Genomic DNA, 26,344 nt, shown 5'->3' with positions numbered 1-26,344 from the left:
ATAACATATAGAAACTTTAAGAAATGTACCAAGATACTTAAACCTTAAATGAGATCATAGACAACAGCTGTCTTCCTTAGTTTTTGTGTGAACTAACCAACCAACCAACCATTGTCTAACCCGCTGAATCCGAATAGGGTCACGGGGGTCTGCTGGAGCCAATCCTAGCCAACACAGGGCACAAGGCAGGAACCAATCCTGGGCAGGGTGCCAACCCACCGCAGGACACACACAAACACACCCGGGCCAATTTAGAATCACCAATCCACCTAACCTGCATGTTTTTGGAATGTGGGAGGAAACCGGAGCACACCCACGCAGACAAAGGGAGTACATGCAAACTCCACGCAGGGAGGACCCGGGAAGCGAACCCGAGTCTCCTAACTGCGAGGCAGCAGCGCTACCACTGCGCCACCATGTCGCCCTTTGTGTGAACTATCTACTCTCTATATATAAAATCAAAGCCTAAAAGTGCAACGATTTTATGTGATTTTTTTTTTATGTCATGTTTTTTGTCACGCTTTAAATCAAGCTTATTTTAAAACTTACATATATATGTTTGCCATCATTCTTTTCAGAATTTATCAAACTGTGTTCGATTTTCAGAATCTTATTCCATTTTTAAATTGTAAATTAAAATATCAAGAAAGTCATGTTTTTTTATTTTTGATCGAGTACATTTTCTTTCACAGGAACAAACTATTAAAAAGCAAATTATCTATTCATAACACCAATGTTTGTATTTAGGTGATTTAGTTAGTTGAAGGTCAAGTTGCGAAGATCCATTGTATACCACTTAAGTTTTCACCTGATTTTTTTAAAAAAAAGTTTTTTTATCTATAAGAATATCAGTTAAAATGAATGGATCGGTTATTTAGTCTCTTATACATACTCATCGAGCATAGTGGACCTCAGTTTAACGGGAATATTCCAACCGGTAAGACAGTAAATATTTTATTCTCATTTCATGATTTTTACTCCGTTAAATAATAATTAATTTTTCTTTTACATATTTATAGAAATTCATGATTTTTGACTCCAATAAATAATCATGTTTGTACTATTTTACTACTATTCTGGCTGCAACAGGGGGTTGGCGCCAAAAGCACCAGGGGGCTTACCCCGCCAGTTAGTTTATAATTTCAATAAAACTGTTAAAACAAAAACAATTTAAAAAAGCTGTGATTCTTTCCTTTTGCACATTTGTTTGGTAGTATGTGATTAATATTTCCATTATTTTGTATACTTTAAAAACATTTCATTCCAGTTTAAGGTCCTGAAAAGTGAAAGTGTGGTTTATGTGGGTAAATGGAGTCCTGGCCTCCAAATTTAATCAACACTTCATTTTAAATCGTGATGGCTTTTTTGTACTTGTTTTTTAGTCTGTTATATTACTTATTGTATTTAAGTTTTATTGTTTTGATAAATATTAGATAACACCGTGTTATTTTTTTTTTTAAGAATTATATTATAGCTGCCAGGTTCAACAGCAATGCAAGTGTTGCTTTTTAACAACTCAACCTTTTCTGTTTTTGTTTTTTGTGTTTTTATTCCTGGATTCTGGCCTTGGGGTTTGATATACAGTAGCTGTAGTGTCATGATGTCACACGGTGGGCGTGGCTACAATATGAAATGGGCCTGGGTCACCAGCTTCAGTATGTGATGTCACAACAACCATTTTCTCCTATAAAAGCAGGTCTAAGTACATGCATGATTCTTACAATCAGCTTTTCTGCACTTGTAATATTTTCTCTTTGCAAATTCATAGCAGTTTCTTTTTGTTTCCTCCATGCTCTTTCAATTTTGTGATATTGGCATTTGATTCAATTAGCTGTATACTTTTCAAGATTCGTTTCATCACTGTAGTAGTTTTGTACCCATTAGGAGTTTATTTAATTAGGCAAATGCTCAGGTTACCTGCACAAGTTAAGGTGAGTGTAGTAAACCCTTGCGGGCTCATCCTGGAGCTGCTGTTTACTTTTGCCTCAGGCTACTGTTAGAGCCTTTTGAAATTCTTTTTCCACTTTCTACTGTTTTTTGTATCTTCTTGTCACAATTCAACAGAAATGACTGAAGTTAATTTAAGCTACATGTTTGTATTTTGAAACGATTACTATATTTAGAGTTATGCGCACTTGTTGCAGAAAAATTGCAAAATGACTAAAATTAGAAAAAAAAATCTTCAAAATGACGAGAGGGAAACATTGCAAGATCAATAACATAAAGTTAAAAAAAAATCATCATAATCTAATAAACTAACCAAAATTTGTCTTCAACAATTACTGTCAAATTCCTGTGTGCCTGAGAAACTTAACTAACTACACTGTGAAGTTTACAATATCCTCACAACTTGAACACCAGGGAACTGGTGATGGCAAACTTTAAAAAGTTGTGGTGATGATGTGTCATGTTGTGTCTTCTGGCTGTCATGTTGTTAACAAGAAGAAACCTATTTGAATTTCAGAATGGCGGCTCCCACAGAAAACAAAATGGTGGCATGCAAAAACAAAAATATAATGTGAAAAAATAAGAACAGTAGAAAAACAAGACTGAATGTACAAAATAAGTGCATAATGAAGCTCTGCATATTAAAAAAAATGATTTGTGACTTGTTGGGGCATTTCAGACCCCCAAAACTTAGACACAACTGCACAGTCCTATGTTCTAAAGACCTTTTATCCATAACAGTACTTTTACAGGTTCTCTTCCATTATAAACACAATACTTTATCATTTTGCTTTCTCCACTACTTCCAGGAAAGCTTTGTCTTCCTCCTCCCAACTCCAACTCCCAGATTGAAGTAAGGGAGTTCCATTTTTGCTGGACCCGGTAGTACTTCCTGTGCCCGAACATTGCACCCAGGAGACACTTCCAGGTCAGGCAGTACAGCTGTAAAATAAGAGGGTCCTCTCCCTCTGCTCTGCCTTCTGGTGGCAACCTGAAAACCCAACAAGGCTGCCCTACAGAACTGCACTTCCTATGCAGTCCTGTGAGTGACCACAGCAGAGCCATGCCAGAGGAGCACTGCCACCTCTCACACTGGGGGAGCAACTGTTCTTGTCAGGTACAGGTAGTCTCTTGCTGTACATCCATTATACCTTCTCCCACTAATGGTAGGGTTAGGAACCATCCTAGCTGGGATGCACATCCATCCAAACTGTCTTTTCTCTTGGCCAGGTAAGATACCACTCTATATTCCAATTGGGATGCCGGCCCATCCATTATGTCTATCACTTGTGATACTAATTTTGCAAAAACATATTGCTTTTTAAGGCTATGTATGTTTGATTTAAAGCAGGTCTGAAGATGCATTGCCATTTCTTTCCCTGCAAGTGTAGCTACCATCAGCCAACAGATGTTTAAGCTTCTCCCTTCCCAGACTGACTGGCCCACCTTATAAGCTTGTGTTGCTGATCCCTCTTATAATTTCAGAGGCATCTTCTAGATGAAAATTAGTTTGAATGCACCTAGTGGAGTAATTAAAAGAATAAATAAACTCAGAAACATGAGGGCCAGAACATGTCCTGGTAGCACCGTTAAGTAGACCATTTAATTTACATTTTAAAAAAGTTGCACCCTCTTTACGTCTTAAATTACAAACATGTTCTATGATAAATTAATGGCTTTAAGGCAGATGATGCATTACAAAAACTCTATTAATTTAGCAGAGTTTCAAATCAATGAAAGCTATTTTCTGTTACTGCCTTATGGGAGCTTTACAGAAAATCTTCTCCCATGCTTTTACCGGCATTTACAAGATGGGATGTGTCTCCATTTATGAACACTTAGGAACGTGCAAATGGAAGGAAGGCCAGCCTCATCATTCTAAAATATCACACACAGCTGCTGAAGCAGCAAGAAAGAGGTACCTCTTTTATTCCTGTACCAAACATTAGCCTCTGCAAAAACATTCCTCTTATATTATGTCATTGGCAGCTCTCATTTGGTCTTGTTCTGCATTTTGATGGCCACTTCCCTTCCTCATTTGATGCATGTTTCTATCTTAGCTGTACAACATGTGTATACTGTACATTGTGCGGTCATAAACAGTGTAGCCTAGTGGTTAAGATAAGGCTGTCCAAACGTAAATGTTGCCTGTTCAATTCCCTCACACTAATTCAAAGCATGTGGATACCTCTTCTAATTAGTGGGTTCAGCTCTTTTTACGCAAAGCCTTTGGTAACAACATGTTCATAAAATAAAGCACACAGCCATGTAATCTCCATAGGAAAATATTGGCAGTAGAATGAAGAGTTCAGTTACTTTCACTGTGGCAATGTCATAGGATGCCACTTTTCCATCAAGTCAGTCTATCACATTTCTACCCCAGTCAATTATGAGAGCTGTTCTTGGGTTATACATTTTTTAAGAACTGACAACCCTGACATGTAGCCATGTCCCAAAATGTAGAGGAAAGCTTTTGCCAGATATTGCCAGATTGATTCATAAATATATGAATTGGCTCAGATATATATATATTGGTTGAGATACATTGGTTTGAATACATCCATTCAGATATATACAGATATATATTTGTCTTTAAACACAGATAAAACAGAGATGTTAATTGTTGGAGGGAATGATGCTGATCACAATATTTTGTCATCATTTAACTCAGTTGGAATCCCCATTAATTTTACTGAATCAGCCCTCAATCTATCACTCAATCTTTGACTCTAGAATGTCATTTAAAGCGCATATTACAAAGTTGTCCAAATCATGTTTCTTCCATCTTAAAAATGTTGGGAAATGAAGGCACTTTCTAAAAAACAGGATTCTGAGAAATTAATTCATGTATTTATTTCAAGTAGGATTGACTACTGCAATACAGTGTTCACTGGCTGTGCAAACTGCTCTTTATTCACCCTCCAGTTAATCCAAAATGCTACTGCAGGAATTATTACAAGAAGAAAATATGAACACATAACTCCAGTTCTTAAATCCTTACACTGGTTCCCGGTTAAGTTTAGGGCAGATTTCCTTTTAACATACAAAGCATTACAAGGCCAAGGTCTGGCTTACTTGTCTGAACTTATCATGACTTACAAACCAGAGAGCACATTACTATCTTAAGATGCCGGTCTGCTTATGATTCCAAGGATTAATAAAATAGCAGTGGGCGCTCGAGCTTTTAGTTACAGGGCCCCTAAACTGTGGAATGGTCTGCCTGCTACTAACAGAGATGCCCCTTCTGTCTCAGCTTTTAAATCCCGGATGAAGACTCACTACTTCAGCTTAGCATAACCTGACTAGAGCTGCTGATTAGCTGTACAGACTGCATCTCTGTTGTTAGTCATTAACACTAAAAAGTAAGTAATATGATAGTTAGAATTGAATACTAACCCTCACCTATTCTGTTTCTCTTCTTAATACTCAAATGTGGAATTTGGTGCCACTGCCCACCTGCCAAGTTATTTTGCCTGCCTAAGGTTAAGTCATCCCTGATGGAGGATCGCAGGAATCATGGGAAAGAGGGGTCCTTTCATCAGATTGGCTGGCCCAACACTGTTTTAGCTGTGGAATGGCCAAATGGGGAGGCAGCTTGATGGATGAGGTCACCAGAACTGTAAACAAATCCAAATCATATTATGTGATATCATCTACTGTTAAATTCCGCTCTAGCACTTGTAAAATTTTTATTTTTATACTGTATTAAGGATTTGTTCTGTTCTGTGTATTGTATTGTATTGACCCCCTTCTTTTTGACACCCACTGCACACCCAACCTACCTGGAAAAGGGTCTCTCTTTGAACTGCCTTTCCCAAGATTTCTTACATTTTTTTCCCTACTTGAGTTTTTTTTTTGGGGAGTTTTTCCTTGTCTTCTTAGAGAGTCAAGGCTGGGGGGCTGTCAAGAGGCAGGGCCTGTTAAAGCCCATTGCGGCACTTCCTGTGTGATTTTGAGCTATACAAAAATAAATTGTATTGTATTGTACAGTGGGTGAGATATATATATTGGTTGAAATAGATTAGTTAAGATATAGATATTGGTTCAGATACATCTATTCCGATATTTATATTGGTTGAGATACATCCATTTGGATATATATATATAGAGGCAGCCTTAGGGGTTTGCGGGTCCTAGGGCTGACCAACCCCATGCGGGGCTGGTTACGTCAAATGCTGTTACCGGTATGTGTGGAATATATAAACTTGCGTGCAAATTTAATAAAAATAATTTTAACATACACCAGATTTTCTCATTACATTATTCAGCTACATTTTTGCAAGATAACACGCAGACTTTATCAAAATATAACTGGAGAATATAACTTGACAAATCTGTTCGAACAGTACATGCAGACCTCAAATGCGCGACCCCCTTGAGCATGAGGCCTGGGGCGGTTGCCCCACTTGCCACCCCCAAACACCGGTCTTGGATATATAGGTCGGTTCAGATATACACAGCTTTGAGACTGACACAAGTATTGGTTTTCACAAAGTCTGATGCTTCAATGTTTTTAGATCTTTTTGTCAGATGTTTCTAATGTATACTGAAGTATAATTACAAGCATTTCATTTTCTTTTTTTTTTAATTTTATTGAAATCACACAACATTCCATACAAATAGATCAATTTTACAAGAATAGGATTGAAAACAAATCAACCCCCACCCGTGAGAAAGAGAGCATGGGCAGCAGAATAAAACTTAAACCTAGTAAAAATAAGTAAATAGATAAATTAATAAGTGAATATAAAAGAAATGGAAAAGAAAAAGAAAATTTAAAAAAATGGGGAGAGAATCTGCTTCCTCAGTACTTTAAAAGCTTATTCTAAAATTTTATTGATTAGATCCTGCCAGGTTTTGAAAAGTTTCTGCACAGATCCTCTAAGTGAGAATTGTATTTTTTCCAATTTCAAATAATGTATAACATCAGTTACCCACTGACTTAAAAGGGGAGAGTTAGGATTTTTCCAGTTGAACAAGATAAGTCTGCGTGCCAGTAGTGCAGTAAAGGCAATCACAGTTTGTTTCTCCTTCTCCACTTTAAGCCCATCTGGAAGGACCCCAAACACAGCTGTTAATGAATTAGGAGGGATTGTGACAGCAAGGCTGTCTGAAAGGCATTTAAAAATTTTGGTCCAGAACAGAGGTGGGTAGTAACGAGTTACATTTATTCTGTTACATTTACTTGAGTAACTTTTTAAAAAAATTGTACTTCTAAGAGTAGTTTTACTGCACCATACTTTTTACTTTTACTTGAGTACATTTGTGAAGAAGAAACGCTACTCTTACTCTGCTACATTGGGCAACACTCGACTTGTTACTTTTTTCCATTTATACATTAAACTATATTTTTGCCAGAGAGAAGTCGCCAGTGGATCTACTGCATGACCGTTTTACCAATCAGACGTAGCAACCATAATCACATGACTATGTTTCACCAATCAGACTTCGCAACAATAATCACATGACTTCGTTTCACCAATCAGACGTAGCCATGCAGTCACATGACCACACACAAACTTCCTGCGTCTGCAGCCTGCGAGAGACTTTTTAGTCATGCGGGACTCCTGTTCAATGCTAAACAGTCACAGCTTCACTACAAGAACCCTGAGAAGCTTAACCATTACTTCACTGAGTGAAGAACAAGCATGTTTAAACCAAACCTGCACAGACAGTCATGGTAAAGTGAGACTTCTTGTACATGCACAAGCTGCGTTTTTCTAATATTATTTTCTATCAGCTGTGCTATTTGGAGGGCAAGTGTGTGATGATGCTGGTCCCCCACAGACTCCCTCTTCCCACATGGGAGTCTGCTGAACTCACACCATCGATAGTTATGACCGAGATGAGCTGACATATGAGGATAATTCACTGATGAGGCCAGATAATGGTGGAAAAAGTGCTCAAGTGCTTTTATTGAAAACCAGTCAAAACAAAATTAAAATCAACAAAAGTGTCAGTGGTGCAGTGTTCTAAAAAACAGTACATGTAAAAATCCATAAAAATCATTGTGAAAAGTAAGGATAAAAAAAATCAATAAATAAATCTGTTAAAATCTAAGGCTAAAATGCAGACTAACTCCTCCTGATCTCAGCCCACCACCTCACCCATTGCTTGCATAGCTGGCAGAGACTCAGCAGCCAAGAGCTCTATTCTTTGATTTCTCCCTTCTTTTTTTTGTTCTGACCCGTATTTATACACTCCTGTCTCCGTCAGCCCTAATCACACGCCGCAGGAAGCCAATGAAGAAATTGAGAACGATCGCACATGTAGGTGCGACTTGCTCCAACTACCTCATTAACTCCCCACGGTTGTGCAATTGCACCCACGGAGAGTGACACTGCTTTATGGATTTTTTTAAAGCTGTGGACCTGCTACACCACAAAGTGAATATACAGTTTTTTTTTAAATTTTATTGCAATCATTCCATACAAATCAATCAGTTTTTACAAAAAGTAGAATTGAGAACAAGTCGACCCCCAATTCCCCCCCTCCTCCGAGAGAGAGAGCAATGCAAATTAAATTTGGTCCAGAATGACGTTAATTTGGTGCAGGCCCAAAACATGTGATCCAGTGAGGCTGGAACTAGTTTGCAGCGTTCGCAGGATGGATCCTGCCCTGGAAACATTTTGGAGAGTTTTAAGCAAGACAGATGCGCTTGATATATAATTTTGAGTTGAATAATTGTATGCTTTGCACATATGGAGCTCAAGTGAATTATCTGCATTGCCATTTTCCACTCCTTTACTGATATATTAATTGAGAGATCTTTTTCCTAGTATCCTCTTGGATCTTAGAAAGGGAGGGAATATAAAATGATTTTATATATTGCAGAGATGGTGTTTGAGTCCTTGGGATTGAGCAGTGGATATACAGTATTATACTGTCAGTGTACATTATATCTTGTCACTGTAAGTAGTTTGCGCTGTTCAAACATAAATGTTACCTACTGTAGGTATTGGCTTCAAAAGCTTTGTTGAGAAAATCTGAGATTTGGAACTTTGTGTTATTTGTGCATCTGTATTTTGTAAAGATGTTATTTTTACTCATATTTTTTATTTTATTATTTGGAAATAGCAGAATTTGCACATTATTTTATATTTTTGTCTGTCTCATTACAACATTTCTAAAAAATAAATCATTTATTATGTTCAAACAGTTCCTCGGTACTTGAGTAGTCTTTTCACCAAATACTTTTTTACTCTTACTTGAGTAATTTTTTGGATGACTACTTTTTACTTCTACTTGAGTAATATTATTTTGAAGTAACGCTACTCTTACTTGAGTACAATGTTTGGTAGAAATGCTGTCTGCGTCCTCGAAACTGGTCAATATATTTTCCAGCATAGAAGGAGGTGGGAGGAAATTACAAGCATTTCATATGTTTCAAATGCTCAACTTCTGGGCCAAATCCTGACTGATGGTAGCCCATTCTTGCATGATGATTGACAGCATGCCAGGGCGAATTGTAGAGGTCTTGAAAAAGAACAGCCAACATTGCAAATATTGACTATTGCATAAACTTAATGTAATTGTCAATAAAAGCCTTTGAAACTTATGAAATACTTGTAATTATACTTCAGTATACCATAGAAACATCTGACAAAAAGATTTGAAAACACTGAAGCAGCAAATTTTGTGAAAACCAATACTTGTGTCATTCTCAAAACGGCCCACGACTGTACATCAGTTTGGGTAGAACAAACCAGGGGTGAACAAGTTCCTTTCTACTGCAGCTACAGCCACAACACACATAAAAAACATTAATAATAACTCATAAACTTCCAATATTATTTAGGAAAATCGCAACATTTTACTGACCAAAAATTCGGATTATTTGTAAACAAAATCTGTCCTCCTCTCTTTCCTCAAAAACAGTTCAATTACTCTGTCGTACAGATTATCCGTGTGCGTTCCATCAAAAAGTCCCTTTCTATCGCCATCGAAGCTAATGCTGAAAGTCTAACCTGCCCTGTTGTATTTCTGGCATAAGTTTTAATTCGCTTTAGGGCTGAAAATGCCCGCTCGACAGAAGCAGTGGACACGGGATTGGTCACCACCAAATATACCAATGTGTAGAGCTGCCCCATGCTCTCATTTAGATTTTTCTGATGAAGGAAGGCAAGGAGATTAGTGGGCGATTTTCCTGCAAAATCATCCATGGCATACATTACAGTCAGTTCTGTTTTTAGCCGAGACAGATCAAAAAGTGCTCCGTGGCTCTGTGTTAAACTGGAGAAGGCTGCATGCGGGAAATTTTTCTTGTATTCCCGAAACTTCTGGGGGTCGAGGAGCGTGACAAACATCAGTTTTTCGTGGTCTTGAAATCTGGTCTGTGTCTGGCAAATAATATTGTCCAGAATCCTGCCATGGAGTTGGCGGTAGTGCGTGCAAGGATCTAGCGATTGACCTCTTTGTGTGCTTGGAGCACCTGCGGCGCGTTCAGTGGCCTCATAGAGTTCCTCATATCGGCTTCTATCCAATCAATGGGTCTGAATACGGTGACGTTGCCGTATGCCTGCTAGAGGGCCCTACTGACACCAACTCAAAATCTGATTGGTTGAAGCAACAGTTTAATCGACATTTATTTTGTGTTAGAGGGCCTGCAGAATGGATTGTGAAGGCCTCTTTGACTTTGACTCTGCCTGGCAACAAATGATGGCTGAAATGTAATTGGTTAAATGCTTTAATACAAAAATACATGTCTGGAAGCAGAACAACCATCCGAAAAGCTATGAAAGGAAGTGGACAGACTATTTGGAATTATTTAATAAGTATTCATGGACAAAATATAATTAACATCAGTTTGTGATTCGGATATTTTTTTAGGCCAGCAGAGAAGGCCTTGCAGGCCCTGACGGCCCACCACTGACCAAGCTCATGGTTAACTCATCAGGTCTTACATCACCGGTCAGCGCCTGACACAATTTTCTGCCGCTTTCTCCAGTAAGATACCGGAATAATCTGACCTTATTGTTTTCCTCTGCCTCCGGCATTGCAAGTTCTGTGTATAATGTGAACTCGTCCTTCTATGTTCTCCATGACTTCGCCAGGTCTTTAGCATCGAGGCTTTATACTCTTCTCATTAAACTTGTATCTCGTGAATATCTCATACGATCTTACAATGTCCATGGCTTTATTTAATTTTAGCTCAGACCCAGCACTTAAAGGTTTCTCTCGCACTTTCGCTGAGTTTGTGCCAAACACTATTCTATCCCTGACCATCTCATCTTCGTTTGCATAAACACAGCCCTTCACCAGCAATTTTAACTCCGTTAGAAAGTGATCAAAAGTCTTGTTTATACCCTGCGTCCTCTCAGTAAACTTGTATCTTGCAAATATCGTATTCATCTTAGGCATGACAAACGCCAGCAGCAGCGTGTCTATGAACTTAATTTAAACTTAAGCTTTACACCTTGCTTTCATATTTGTTTGCATAAGCACAGTCCTTCACCAGAAATTTTAACTCCATTACACCAATTTTAACTCCCTTACAAAGTGATCAGAAGTCTCGTTTACACCCTGTGTCTTCTCATTAAACTTGTATCTCGCGAATATCGTATTCGTCGTAGGCATGACAAACGCCAGCGTGCGTGTCTGTAAACTTAATTTAAACTTACAGTTTACACCGTGCTTTGTTTCCACAGTAGCTGCACTTATGAATATGCTTGTATGCATCACTCGCTTCATATTGTTTTGCTGCCTTCTCAATTGTGTAATGCGTTTTTTGAACAGGTTTCATTCATTGAAGTTTTCACTACCCAAATCGGTACATCAGAATCTAAGATGTTTAATAGGCATTCCCGGTATTAAGTTGTGGATTTGCCTGCGAATATTTAGCGGCAGCGTGTCTATGAACGTAATTTAAACTTAAGCTTTACACCTTGCTTTCCTATTGATATGTGTACAAAGGCTTGTTCAGCATCAGAGGGTTTCCGCAGTAGCTGCACTTATGAATATGCTAAGCACAGTCCTTCACCCATGAATATTTACCTTATATGGGCAGGCACTCAATTACGTGGGAGGCGTGATGATGCGGGATGCAACTCAGCCTCACACAGCAACCGAGCTGCAGGCTATGGCCGTTTATATGGATGAAAGTAGGTTCCAGTTATGACCGTTACACGTAGAATTTCAAAATGAAACCTGCCTAACTTTTGTAAGTAAGCTGTAAGGAATGAGCCTGCCAAATTTCAGCCTTCTACCTACACGGGAAGTTGAAGAATTAGTGATGAGTCAGTGAGTGAGTCAGTGAGGGCTTTGCCTTTTATTAGTATATATATATATATATATATATATATATATATATATATATATATATATATATATATATATATATATATATATATATATATATATATATATATATATATATATATATACTCAGCAAAAAAAGAAACGTCCCTTTTTCAGGACTGTGTATTTCAACAATAATGTTTTAAAAATCCAAATAACTTTACAGATCTTCATTGTAAAGGGTTTAAACAATGTTTTCCATGCATGTTCAATTAACCATAATCAATTAATTAACATGCACCTGTGGAATGGTCGTTAAGACCTTAACAGCTTACAGAAAGTAGGCATTTAAGGTCACAGTTCTAAAAACGCAGGACACTAAAGAGACTTGTCTACCGACTGTGAAAAACACCCAAAGAAAGATGCCCAGGGTCCCTGCTCATCTGCGTGAACGTGCACTAGGCATGCTGCAGGGAGGCGTGAGGACTGCTGATGCGGCTAGGGCAATAAATTGCCATGTCCGCACTGTGAGACGCCTAAGACAGCGCTACAGGGAGACAGGAAGGACAGCTGATCATCCTCGCAGTGGAAGACCACGTGTAACAACACCTGCACAGGATCGGTACATCTGAATATCACACCTGCGTGACAGGTACAGGATGGCCACAACAACTGCCCGAGTCACACCAAGAACACACAATCCCTCCAATCAGTGCTCAGACTGTCCGCAATAGGCTGAGAGAGGCTGGACTGAGGGCTTGTAAGCCTGTTGTAAGGCAGGTCCTTACCAGACATCACCAGCAACAACGCCGCCTATGGGCACAAACCCACCTTTGCTGGACCAGACAGGAGTGGCAAAAAGTGCTCTTCACTGATGAGTCACGGTTTTGTCTCACCAGGGGTGATGGACGGATTCGTGTTTATTGTCGAAGGAATTGAGCATGTCTGGGACCTGTTGGATCGCAGGTTGAGGGATAGGGCCATTCCCCCCAGAAATGTCCAGAAACTTGCAGGTGCCTTGGTGGAAGAGTGGGGTAACATCTCACAGCAAGAACTGACAAATCTGGTCCAGTCCATGAGGAGGAGATGCACTGCAGTACTTCAAGCAGCTGGTGGCCACACCAGATACTGACTGGTACTTTTGATTTTGAGCCTCCCTTCATTCAGGGACACATTGTGAAACATTTTTAGTTTATGTCTTATGGTGTTCACTCTTTTAGTGTTCATACAAATATTTACACATTAAGTTTACTGAAAGTAAAAACAGTTGAAATTAAAAGATCGTTTCTTTTTTTGCTGAGTATATATATATATATATATATACATATATATATATATATACATATATATATATATATATATACATATACATATAATATATATATATATATATCTGAACCAATTTATATATTTACTGTACAAAGCAATCTTTTTGTCCTGAATGGCCCCTCATACAAGTGATATACAACAAAGTATCAAATATGAATGCTTTAATAGACCTACCATTGCTTTGTATTAAACATTATGGTGCCCTAAAATGAGGGAGACCAGGTAGAAAAAGTGTTGTCATTTCTTTGTGGTGTGATTGAAACGTATGCAAATCCCCTTAATTGAAACTCTGCAACATGCGCTTTAATTGCAGCTGGTTTGTTTTATTTGTAATTTTAAGCTGTGGAGCTGAGGAGTAAATCAAGGAAAAATGTACCTTTGTCCCATACATTATGAAGGGCACTGTAGTATTTGAAGTGCACATGAATTCATAAATTGAAAAATAACAAATTATTGAAATGCAATAAAGAGGAGTGAGTTAGTTATTATATCAGATAATATTTTTACTGTACTCTTTACACATGACCTACAAACCTATAATAAAAATTGAACAATCAACAAAAATCAAAGCAACTTAGAACAGTCTAGACAAGAACAGTCCATTTAGCCCAAAGCTTGCCAGGTCTATCCAGTTAATTCTTCCAAAATAATTTCGAGTCTAGTAATCAAGACTTGTAATTCCATATTAATAAGAAAAAAATGGGTCTTGTGAAGCCTCATCCAGCTTTGTTTCCCACCATGGGCACTGGCTCAGTGTGCAGCTGGTGTTGATAAGCTGGTTAGAAAATGGATGGATGGATTAGGTTGTAGTGATTCTTTGGGGTGTCAGCTTGTTGTCCCAATACTGACACAGGCAGTCTCCCATACTCACGTCCAAAAAACATGCACAATGTTTGTAGGTGTACACTGTGGTGGGCTATCATTCAATCCACATTTATTCTTATTTGTGCACAATGCTGCTAAATAGATAGCAGCACCCCATAACCAAGGATTATATAAGGGATGAGAAAACAAATTTCTTAACATATACTGTAGGTAGGAATTTAATGGCTGCAAATTGTATTCAATTTAATGGCACAACTTAAGACCTAGGCTTTTGTCTTTTTACTGGAAAGAGGACTTCTGTGTTTTCCAGATTTGCATATGTGTTCAGAGTGCATGAAGCGTTGATCTTTGGTGTGTGTGTTTATGCTTGCTAAGAGACTTCTCCTCATCAGGTGAGGGGAACAGCATTATTTAAAGATAACTCAATGCAGACAGAACTTCCTAAATGTTACAACCAATTCATAGGCTCTGCAAATGTGAAATCTTTTAATGTACAGTACCAGAGGCATGGAGTCGGATGTCATCAAAAGGACATTTAAAACAAAAGCAAGTGGTTGGAACTTATTGCTTACAGCAGGGGTACTCAACTCAACTCTATGGCAGGAGCTCTGCTCCTGGAGCACCACAGTGGCTGCAGTGTTTCATTCCAGCCAGTTTCATAATTAGAGGGCAGGCCTAGCAGATAATGAAATTTGCTATGTAATTATATGAATTATATAAAATAATTATAAGAAAAACATTAGCTTTCAAGATTTCAAGAAGGCTTTTCATATCCTTCACCAAAGCCATCCTTCCTTTATCTGCATCTGCTCGCCCAGTTGAGGGTTGCAGAGGCCACAAACCAACCCTGGTCCAGTTGTTAGGTCACCACAGTGAACGTGTAGGAAGACTCCTTCACTACTACACCAATTAAAATCTAACATGATTGATTTTTGGGGATTGTGAAGTGAGACAATGCATGCAGACTCAGGGAGAACATGTAAAATCCAGACTGTGGTGACCGGGCCAGGACCTAAATCAGGTTTTGTGGAATTGTGAGGCAGCAGCGCTAGCAGCCATTAACAGCCTCCTTCACCAATGCTGAACATCTATGAAAGGTTCTTTACTTTAAAGCTCAATTCATCTATATTTTGTATATTGCCCCTCAAAGGTGACACAGTTACAAAGCACTGTACAAAGCAAATAAGCTTAAAAGGCAGCCGATAAGGAATACTTGATAATGTGCTTGTGTTCTCAATAATGTGATTGGTGCCATACAGCATACACTTCATATAAATATTTTATGAATGCAGGGGCATAGCCAAGAATTAAGTTTCAGAGGGGATGAGAAAGTACATGAGTCAAAATTCCATCTAAGATTAATCTGTTGGAACTGTAATAAAATACAGGGGTGGGCAAAAGTAGGTTTACAGTTGTGAGTACCTGAAACACAGACTTTATTCTTGGATTATTATGTATTTATTAATTATTGTATTATTTGCCTTCTTTTTATTATTATTATTAAAGTGTGCTTGATTATAGCAAGCAGACTACAAGAATGAAGGCTGACAATTTGAGCACTTACAAGATTGTACCTAAGTGCACTGTGTCATTATGACATTCTTTTGAGTTAATAAAGCTATTGTAATAATCATAACCTGCATGTATTTTTCCACATGAACAACTGTAAACCTAGTTTAACCCACCCAAGTATATTTCAAGGGGCTCAAACCAGAAATCCCTACCAGCTTTGTATGGACGCTATAAATTAGTAGTGATTTACAAGTATACACTGTGCAGGATACATTCAAAGAGTTAGACTTGCATGATTGATCAGACTATTTCAATTTTGAGATACTTTGAAATGTGCCTGACAGATCTTAAATTGTAGGTTAGACTTACAATCTCTTGAAATGATTTCCTGACAGTTTAAATCATCTACAATCAGATTCCTTAAAACTATGGGTGTGGGGACATCTGTGCAAGTGTGCCTGCCATCAGCCAGCCCAGGGTTGATTCCTGGCTGGCACCTGATGATTCTGAGATAGTCACAATTCACTGTAGCACTGAACTAAATAAGCAAGTAAAGAAAATGGGCAGATGTGTTTATGGGTTGTGCCTCAGCTGCTTCAAATAAAAATTGTGAAAACCCATCTAAAGAGTGGAAAATTTCATCTTCAGAAAGCTATAAGTGGTCATTGAGGACATGCAAATGATGAGGAGCTGTGCACTTTCTGTCTGGCTTCTCAAGTGTCCGAAAATCAAAGTATGAATCTTAATAATAATAATAATAATAATAATCTGCGGTGTTCTGGCGCCCTGCCCGGGGTTTGTTTCCTGCCTTGCGCCCTGTGTTGTCTGGGATTGGCTCCAGCAGACCCCCGTGACCCTGCAGTTAGGATAGAACAGGTTGGATAATGGATGGATGGCTAATAATAATAATAATAATACATTTTATTTAAACAGTTCCTTTCCCATGCTCAAAGTGTTTCATAGAAATTTAGATTGAACAACAAAGCATACACAACATTGAATACAAGTAATATCTGTGTAAATGACTAAATAATTTTAAAAAAGGATATGCAAAGCATTGAAATAGATTTAAAACGTTGTAGGTTATTAATAGAATTGTATGTTCAATCCTGTAAGACTGCCTCGCAGTTAGGAGACCCGGGTTCACTTCCCAGGTCCTCCCTGCGTGGAGTTTGCATGTTCTCCCCATGTCTGCGTGGGTTTCCTCCCACAGTCCAAAGACAAGCAGGTTAGGTGCATTGGAGATCCTAAATTGTCTCTAGTGTGTGTGTGTGTGTGTGTGTGTGTGTGTGTGTGTGTGTGTGTGCGCCCTGCCCGGGGTTTGTTTCATGCCTTGTGCCCTGTGTTGGCTGGGATTGGCTCCAGCAGACCCCCGTGACCCTGTAGTTAGGATATAGTGGTTTGGATAATGGATGGATCCTGTAAGACACAGGGAGCCAGTGAAGTCAGAGCAGGATGGGTGTGACGTGCTCGCAGTGTAAGGACTCTTGCAGCAGAGTTTTGAATCAATCAGAGTTGTGATAACAGATTAGATGGGGCACCTTCCATTGCAGAGTTACAATAATCAATGCAGGATGTGATACAATTACGGACAATTTTCTCAGCATTGGAAAATGAGCAAACACAGGATGTGTTATGGAGGCAGTAGAAAGAAAGTTTCTTAATGTGGTTTATGTGGTTAGAATAAGGAAGGGAAGAATCAAAAATGACACCAAGATTGCTTGCAGAGGAATGAGCTCTGATAAAGTCATCACCAAGAGTGATTGAAAAGGAGCTCATTTTCTTAAGCTGGGCTTTAGTGCCAAGTAGCATGGCTTTGGTGTTGTTGCAGTTCTGTATTTCATCCAGGTTTTAATTTCACTGAGGCACATTGTCAGCTAAGAAAGCTCTGATGAACTTTCACTTTTAACACTGAGTATCATCTGCATAAAAATGATAAACCAGTCCAAAGTTATGAACAATGTGGCCAAGTAGAAGCACTTAGACACTGAAGAGCAGTGAGCCAAGGACAGAGCCTTGAGGGATCCCTTGTGTGACTGGTGCTGAACTGGCCCTTGTGTGCCCTGCAGGGAAGCCTGCCTGATAGTAAAATGGATATCTACCAGGTACTGCTGCAGAAGAGCTTTTTCTTTTCATTGCCCAGCCTGTGCTACATCAGCCGTGAAAAGCATGGTTCCAGAATGAATGCAATAGAAATTAAGTTTCCTTGAAGTCATTCAGTCATTCATTTTCTAGCCTGCTTGGTCCTGAACAGGGCCACAGGGGTCTGCTGGTGCCTATCACAGCTAGCATAGGGCACAAGGAGGGAACAAACCCTGGACAGGGTGACTGTTATAGCACAGCCTGGGCATTGAAAAGAAAAAGGTTCTCTGCGGCAGGCTTTGGTTTCCTAAAAGTGTAAAGAAATACTCTGTATGAGTAAAAACGGGAACCAGCCCTGGATGGGATGCCAGTACACCCCAGGGCAAATTCACATACACACACACGCGCCCCCAGAAAATATACCGAACTACCAAAGTTTAGGAGGAAATCCCCATGTAAACAGAAACAGAACCTGAAAACTTGAGATTGGGGATTTGAACCTATGACACAAGATGTATGAGGCAGCAGTAGCTGGCCGCTGAGCCACAGTGCCTGTCCCTTTAAAATTTCGCACAAATACATTTGTGTTCAAAATAATCAGGCCGTATCTGCACCAGCTGGACTGGAGCCACACCCACAAGCAGGCACTCATGCGTTTGTACCACAATATGTTTGAGGACTTCCTGTTGTCACCCTCAACGTTGTTTTGAATTTATAACTTTTGACACTAGGCACAATGTTTTTTTTTAGAAAAGAAAACGTTTAAAGTATTCTTTCACAGACTGGGATGGTCCCTTGAAGGTGAGTTAATCAGCACTCGCTGTCTTCATGAGCACATTTACCTGAAGTCCACTAGCATCACACAATTACATTAACACTTTGAACACAGCAGCCACTAGATGGACAGCATGGCCTTGTGGGTATTAACGCTACTACTGTCTGCGAGCCACAGAGACTGTCTGAGGTCTAACAGTTAGACTACATGTCTATCTGAGCTGTCTTGTGCAATATTAACCAAGATAAAATGTTCTGAAACTTCCTTAAATGAACATGAAATATATTTATATGATATTTAAAGATCGGCAGCTGACAATTTTAGATATTTCAAAGTGAGCTGAAAGACCAATAGAAAAAGAGCACAGGAGATTGGAGGGGAATAAGCTGTAAACCAGCTGAAAAACACAACCAGTCATCTGACTTCTATGAACATGGCAGACAGGAATTATCACCTTTTAATTCTCACTGGCACGTTTCATGTAATTTGCATGATGTGTAATGACAAGAACCTCACGTTTGTCCTTCAGAGCCTTGACTGAACCTGTTGCAGCCCCCCCCAAAACACAAAAAGTTCACCCTAAAGCCAAATAGCACAGTTCAGAGTCCAGCACTCCCAGATTGTGCTCAGTCATCCTCGAGTCTGTTTCTTAGAACTTAAAATCAAACACATTTCAATTTATTCTTAGATCTTTGTGCAGTCATTCCATTTTCAGTTTCTATGTGTTAAAGAGAAAAAGGAAATCAAAATGGTAAATGTGATAGACACTGTGTGTCTGGGAAACAACCTGCACTTTACAATATGAGACCACTACTTCAAATGGATGTGCCACCTTTAAATGCACCACATCTCCCTTGCAAATTGTACAAGTGGACCATTTGGAAGGCTGAAGAAGGTGAATAAAACAAACTGATTCTCCTGCTGGGCCAGCTTTGCAAGACACGTATTAGTACTAATAATGGTAGTAGCAGTGTTGTCACGTGTACAGAGTACAACGGAATTCTTATTTGCATGTCTGACCAACATGCCACACATCTACAGTCTGCAGTGCCATGATAAACAAGGCTTAGGTCCATCCTAATGATCTCTTCTTATTCAAGACTCATGGGAAAGAAAAGTCACAATGTCTGCACGTCAGCCCCATACAAAAAATCATTCATTAATTCATATGTCAATCTATCTTATTCCAATGCAAGGTCTCAGGGAGGCAGGGCTTATTCTGACAGGTTTGACTGGTCCTTTAGTGAATTAACCTGATTGGTTGCTGGGGAGAAACCGTCCCTCAATATGATATCAGTCAGTCATAGGGCATATTTACAATAAACATTCTGTTCAATTTAACATCCTCATTCGGACTAACCTGAGCAACCCGGTGATTAGGGGAAGTGAAATATCCAGAAAAAAATACCCACTCAGACACGATAACAATGCGCAAACTCCACACTCACTGAATATTTCAGCGATGGGGCAGCTATACTAAATACTGTGCTACCCTACAATATTAATAACTTACCAAAATAAGTAGCCCAACAGGTCATGCCAAAAAACTCTTGCCGACTACACTATAAAGGCCTATGAAGTCACCATCAGGAAATAAATGATGGGTGTGTTGTTAACATTGCTTGCAACAAAACCAATTCAAGGCCCATGGCATGGATGCTGTTCTGATAGATTTACCTGTTCTGAGGTGGGCTCAAATGATCATTTTTCTAGCCCTCAACTGCAAGTCACTACATCACTACACTGTGTCACGGTTTACACAGAGTCTGCATATTCTCCATTTTCTCTGGATAGTTCACTTCATACAATACATCAAGGGAATACAGAACAATTAATGGAATACTCTGAAGAGATAAGATATTGGGACAACTTGTCTATTAGCTAACCAAACAATCCTGATTGACCGGATGATCTTCTCCTATTTATAAGATTGTGCAAATGTCTAACAGCTCACCTAAGGCCTGTCGAGCAGACCTGAAAGAGAACAGTGGATTAACACCTATCATACATTTCACTCAAGGGTGGCTGGTGGCATTGTATTATAGTCAGTTACTTAGTCTGTGGCACGTTCATTAGGGTAGGGAGACATGAAAATAACCAGTGGCATACCAACTTTTGTGGGGGTACACAAGCATGGTGCACAGCCATGACATGGACAATGTATTAAAAGTGTACCAGTGTTTGTGATGAGAGAAAGTTGAAAGATGAAATGGTGTGAAGACGAGAACTCCTTCACACCTCAACACAGCTCTTATATCTAACCAGCCTAACAGAAGGCCAGCCCTTGGAGGACCTCACTAATTGGCTGTGTGATCCAACACTAAACTCAACATTAAACATACAGCACCTCATATGACTTCTAGTCAGAAGAGTTGTAAAATTTAACAACTTAAGTTGTTGGGTCTCGTTGCATTGAGGATTTCAAGTTAAAAGACTAGGAATTGCAGGGGATGATACATTACATGACTCCTTGATGACAGCACTGTTAGAAACTTCTGAAGTATCGTGAGCTCAGCGCATGCTGATAGCCAATTAGAGTGCAGCCTGACAGCACTGCCGCCTGTACAAACGCTTAGCTGGTATCTTTTCTTTCTCCTATTTCCATTCTGTCACGTTATAACAGACATCGGACAGATAAGCCTCGTTTCTGTTTGCACAGTCCAAAACTCCCCACTTTTGTTTTTTTCCTTGCAACTATATTGTATGCGCTGTACTTCTGCATTAGCACTTATTGGTGGTCAGCTCTTGGACACACACAAGCCTGCCCACCCCTACGACATAGGGGAAAATTGCTTTTGTCGAGCAAATTGCAGAAGGGACTGCATGAGTTGTTGGAGTTGTCACAAATGAAGTCCACAACTGGAAATCATTGGAAAAGTCGTGCAGTGTGTGGTGGGTTGTTCACCAGCAATTACTTTCATGCTGTACGAGGTATCATCTCCATTTATGTCTGATGCCATTAAGAAACTGCTGTACTTTTCTATTTTATAATTCCTAAAGTAACAATTGGGTACAGTATACACATTCATACTCACAGCTGATTAATTCAGTGTTGTAAGGTGGCAGAGCCTATCACGACAGCACTGGGTGTAATGCAGGAACCAATCATAGATGGCCCCCCAGTTAATCACAGGGCCCACTTATGTACACAGCCACTCTTATACTTAATTTTAATTTCACAGATCTTAAAGAAAAGCTGAAGTAGCAAAAGAAAAACAGGCAGGATGTTTATCTTCTACATAAACAGCAATAAGAAAGCAGAATTCAAACCCAGAACATCGGATCTATGATGTTAGCTGTGCTAACCACTGCGCCACCCAAAGTAACCTGGTATACAAATGAAATTAGACTGCTAACTGACTAACCAAGAGTAAGAAATGAATGTTACATGCCTCAGAGGTAAACGCTCATCCAAGGAAGGCTTCTGCCTGATTTCTGGCTGCTACTTGGCTCAAATGGTCATCACACCCAATGACTACAACTAAGGATCTTCAAATCATCTGAAACCCCACAACACTGTCCATACAGGTAAAAAAATAAGCCCTTCAGTTACTTACTTGCCATCTTCAAGTTTAGAGACAATATCCAAAACAGAGACTGACTTCCGGTCAACACCTGTGTCATTCATCATCAGCCTCAGAAATGGTGGAAAAAGCAGGAGCGAGTGTTACAGATGTGAGGCCGTCTGACTGAAGAAGCAGGGTATCCTGCTCTGTATCACTGAGACATGCGCTCGGCACTTTCTGGAAAAAGCATTCACTGGTTAATAAAAAATCACCACAAGAGGAAGAGAAAGCAAAGCCCGCAAGCCAAAATTAAGGTGGGGGAGGGATGCTTGCGCAAACGCAAAGCTGGCTGAAATAGAGGTAGTCCATTTTGCTCTGGTGATTATTCCAACAAAAAAGATATCGATTCTATTGCTTATTTTCCAGCTTTCTTTAATTACTAAAGAAAATCTGGGAGGCAGGAAAGAGCTTCAGCATGTCAGGCAAAGTGATGAGGATCAAAGGTTTCATGTCTCATATGTGTTGAATTAACAAGGTGCAGATTGGCACCAAGTGCTGAACTTTCTCAGACAGCAGTGACTTCTTCTTTAATGGGTCACTCAAATGATGTCTGCTTTTTTGAAAAGTCCAGTGGCTGGCAGTTATGAAATACAGTGAAGACTCTTTGCCAGTTTTTAGTCTACAGAATTGCTGGGATGGATGGTGGTGGCAGCAAATAGCAGTCTGCTTTTCAGCTGGTATCCCCTGGGCAAAAACCACAATGTAAAACTTCATGCATCATCAAATCCACTTATTCTAGCTAAGGGTCATGGGAGCATTGACAGCATTGGTTGTCAGGCTTTTTCATGTGTATACCAACACTAATTCATAATGGACCAATTTAGATGTCCAGGATGTGGAAGGAGAAATCAGAGTACCTGAAGAAAAGCTCATAAAAGCATAGTGAGAACATGCAATTCCACACTACTAGCGCCCAGGCTGAAATCTGTACTCAGGAGGTGTAAGGCAGCAGTGCTAACCACTGCATGGCCATGATGTACAGTTTCCCTGCGCGTTTGTGTCAATTCACAAATGAAGGTCAGTTGATCTGCTTGCAGCCAGCTGCTGGGAAGAAAATCTGAGTGTGTGTACAAGAAGGCAGGTGCTGACAAAAATCAAGACAATTCTCGAAGGTTACTGCAGTCTTTCTATAAATGACTACTCAAACAGCTGTAGTCACACTTCCCAACCCTGAGTCTCACAACTGAAGTCACAATCTAAACGCAGAGTTTGTGCAAATAAATAGATGCAGCTATTAGTATGGTAAATGTGATTATGTTTAAGGCCATTAGAGGATGTAACTGATTGTCTGCTACTGCATACTTCAACATGGCAGGATGACTCCAAACATCGTAACTTCTGCACGCCTAAGCTACAATTGCAACTGAAATTCATTACCATCTTGTACATGTACAGGACTGGAATTGCTACATGATAAAGTCAGACTGCACACTGCAAATGTTATTCGTGATTTGTTACAGAGGTTTGCATGAGAGTTGCTGGACCCTCCACCCCACAACGCATGACCACCTATTAGATTTTTGTCTCTTTGTTCATTTCAAAAGCTCACTAACTCAATGGTGATGCGCAAAATGCTACCACCTCCTAACCACAACACCTTTTCCTCAAGGGTGAGATGTTTTAGGTTTAATGATGGAACAAATGCCTTGACAAGCTTTGAGATTAGATGGATGAGTAGATTTGAATAAGACTTTGTTTTGTATGAACGTGAAAGATCAATTTACTTTATTCTTTGGTTACTTGCAAAGTTATTTTAAACATAATGCATCCCGATCATACTGAGCAAAGGACAGGGTCAATATGAATAAAATGTACTAAGTAGTGAAACCACAAGGGGGCATCACTTGGCTCCAAACCACAGACATAGTAATGTCCAACACAATTCCAGGTTCAAATAAAAGGTTTTTATTTGCTTCCAACACATTCTTACACAAACACCAGCCATAATGCACAATTATCAATTCTCTACTTCCACCTCCCTTAGAGTGTTGCCTGCTGCCTCCCAACTTTGATTTGATTAAGTGCAATAGACTCTAGTTGCGGATCTCCAGAGCTCCATTTCATTGAGGAGGTTGTCACTTTATATCATGCGTCAGTGATAACACATGGTTAGGTTACACTATGGTTAAGTTTAGGGTTGGTGGAGAGTTATCTGACTAAAGTCAAGTAAACCAAGTGACAAAAACCTACAGTCCAATTGCGATTTTACTGAATCTCAGATCTGCGGAGGTCTGCAGCTGGATACATCTCATTAAGTGAGGGGACAGGCTCTTTTTAACTTCAACCTAGACAGTGCTTGTGGTTTCACACCCTCATCATCTGGAGTATTTCCGGGTCATGCGGAAAACAGGGCAGACCTCCTCTAGCTGCGTCCTCTTATGGAATTCAAACATTGCGACAGGGCTGTGTTTTTGGACTCCAACTCCCTCGATTGATTTCAGCATTGAGGAACACTGACATTTGTCATTTGGGGGAATGAACTGCTCCTGGTATGACCATTTGCCCAGCCAAGCCATTATGGCCTCCTTGCTGGGCAAGAATGCCTGTCCATCCTTCATGGCATCTACTGTAGCTACACCAATGGAACAAAGTGCAGCCTATGATCCAACATCTTGCGTAGGAATGCTCCACCTAGCCATAGTCAGTGTGGAGTACTTGGCTCTGCTGATATGTGTGTATGAATGTGTCCTGTAACGTATTGGAAACCTGTCCAAGGTAGTCTCCTGCCTTGCCCACAGTGCTTCAGGATAGGTTCGAGCTGGTGTGAGAATGTTATGATATGTTACACCCATCAGATTGCATACAATGCCGTTGTGGACTAATCGTCAGTAGACCTTTGATTTCAAAGAAGTCATAGGTTGTGCAGTCTTGATTTTGGGTTTTGGTATGACTGTGAAGTATAATTCTTGAGGTGCACACTCATGGGCAGTAGGTTAACTATAAAGATATTGTGATGGGTGCAGATATTGAGGAGTTTCCTGGCACTACTGAGTTGCTCCCTCAGTCTGTTTTTGAAGGAAATACAGGCTTTCCATGTCATTTGATCATCGCCATGTGGTTCTGTTCTTGGTACAGTGGTGACATCTCACAACTCTTCAAGACCTCCAGTGGTATGAAGCAGGGCTGTGTACTTGCCCTAGTCATGGTTTGCTTGTTGTTTACATACATCCTGAATATGTGTGACCTTGAAAAGAGGGTGTATCTGAAATGTAGACTAGACAGGTCCCTTTTCCATCTCTGAACACTGAATGCAAGGACCAACACATTTGAGAGACTTATCCTTGAGGCTCTGTGTGCGGACAGTTGTACCCCCATGGCAAACCAGGAGTCTGATCTTCCAGTTATCATTAACAAGTCCACTAAGGGCCTCTTAACACTTCAAATTCATGATCAGCCTCCTCCAGGCTCTACAGCTCCTTCTCCTGCCATCCACAACCATGGCATTCAGGTGGTTGATTACTTCAAGTATTCAGGGAGCATTATCTCTTCGAATGGCACTCTTGATCAGGGCATAGTGGCTCTTATCAGCAAAGCCAGCCAGTCCTTGGGTCTTCTTCAGTCTTGTGTGATGAATCATAGGAATCTCAAGCTATTCACCAAGGCCAAAGTATGCAAAGCAGTTGTGGTCTTGAGCTCAGACCAGGACACCACCAGAGACATAAGAAGCAGTTTGTGGGCTTCCACAGGAGATCCCTGTGCTCAATTTTGGACATCAGATGACTGGACAGGATGGAATATTGCACACTGGGTTTGAGGCAATAATTCTGAAAGCCCAAATTTGCTGGACTGGCCATGTAGTTTAAATGAACAGCTTCCGTATGCCAAGTCAGATTCTCTATGGAATTCTTGTTCAGGACCAAAGAAAGACAGGATATCCAAAGAAATCTTACAAGGACTGTATCAAAGACGGCGTGAAATCTCGGCAACTAAAAGCTTGAGCTCCAAGTTGAGGACATTGTGGACTAATAATATTCAACTTACTGGTGGCATCCACTGGATTTGCTGTTCAGGCTACACATCCTAACTTGGAGCCCCCTTGCCTTCTGTTAGTTCATTCTAGTGGTGCACAACA

At 39.8% G+C, this 26,344-nt stretch overlaps 1 protein-coding gene across 2 annotated transcripts in view; it reads right to left on the bottom strand.

Annotated features, from left to right (window-relative positions):
* LOC120525929 (FYVE, RhoGEF and PH domain-containing protein 2-like) overlaps nucleotides 1–22,435 on the bottom strand; it is a 94,289-nt gene extending 71,854 nt beyond the window's left edge. For both annotated transcript variants that reach the window (XR_005633044.1, XM_039748627.1), the window contains exon 1: nucleotides 22,264–22,435. Coding sequence is in view for 1 of the 2 variants with exons in the window: in XM_039748627.1 (XP_039604561.1) it covers nucleotides 22,264–22,337 (74 nt within the window). In the remaining variant the exon portion in view is untranslated. The remainder of the gene's footprint in view (nucleotides 1–22,263) is intronic.
* Between the last annotated feature and the right edge of the window lie 3,909 nt (nucleotides 22,436–26,344).

Source organism: Polypterus senegalus, chromosome 3 (genome assembly GCF_016835505.1).
Source record: "Polypterus senegalus isolate Bchr_013 chromosome 3, ASM1683550v1, whole genome shotgun sequence".
Classification (NCBI taxonomy): domain Eukaryota; kingdom Metazoa; phylum Chordata; class Cladistia; order Polypteriformes; family Polypteridae; genus Polypterus; species Polypterus senegalus.
Note: the sequence above shows the minus strand (reverse complement) of the source record. Positions and strands in the feature narration are given on the sequence as shown.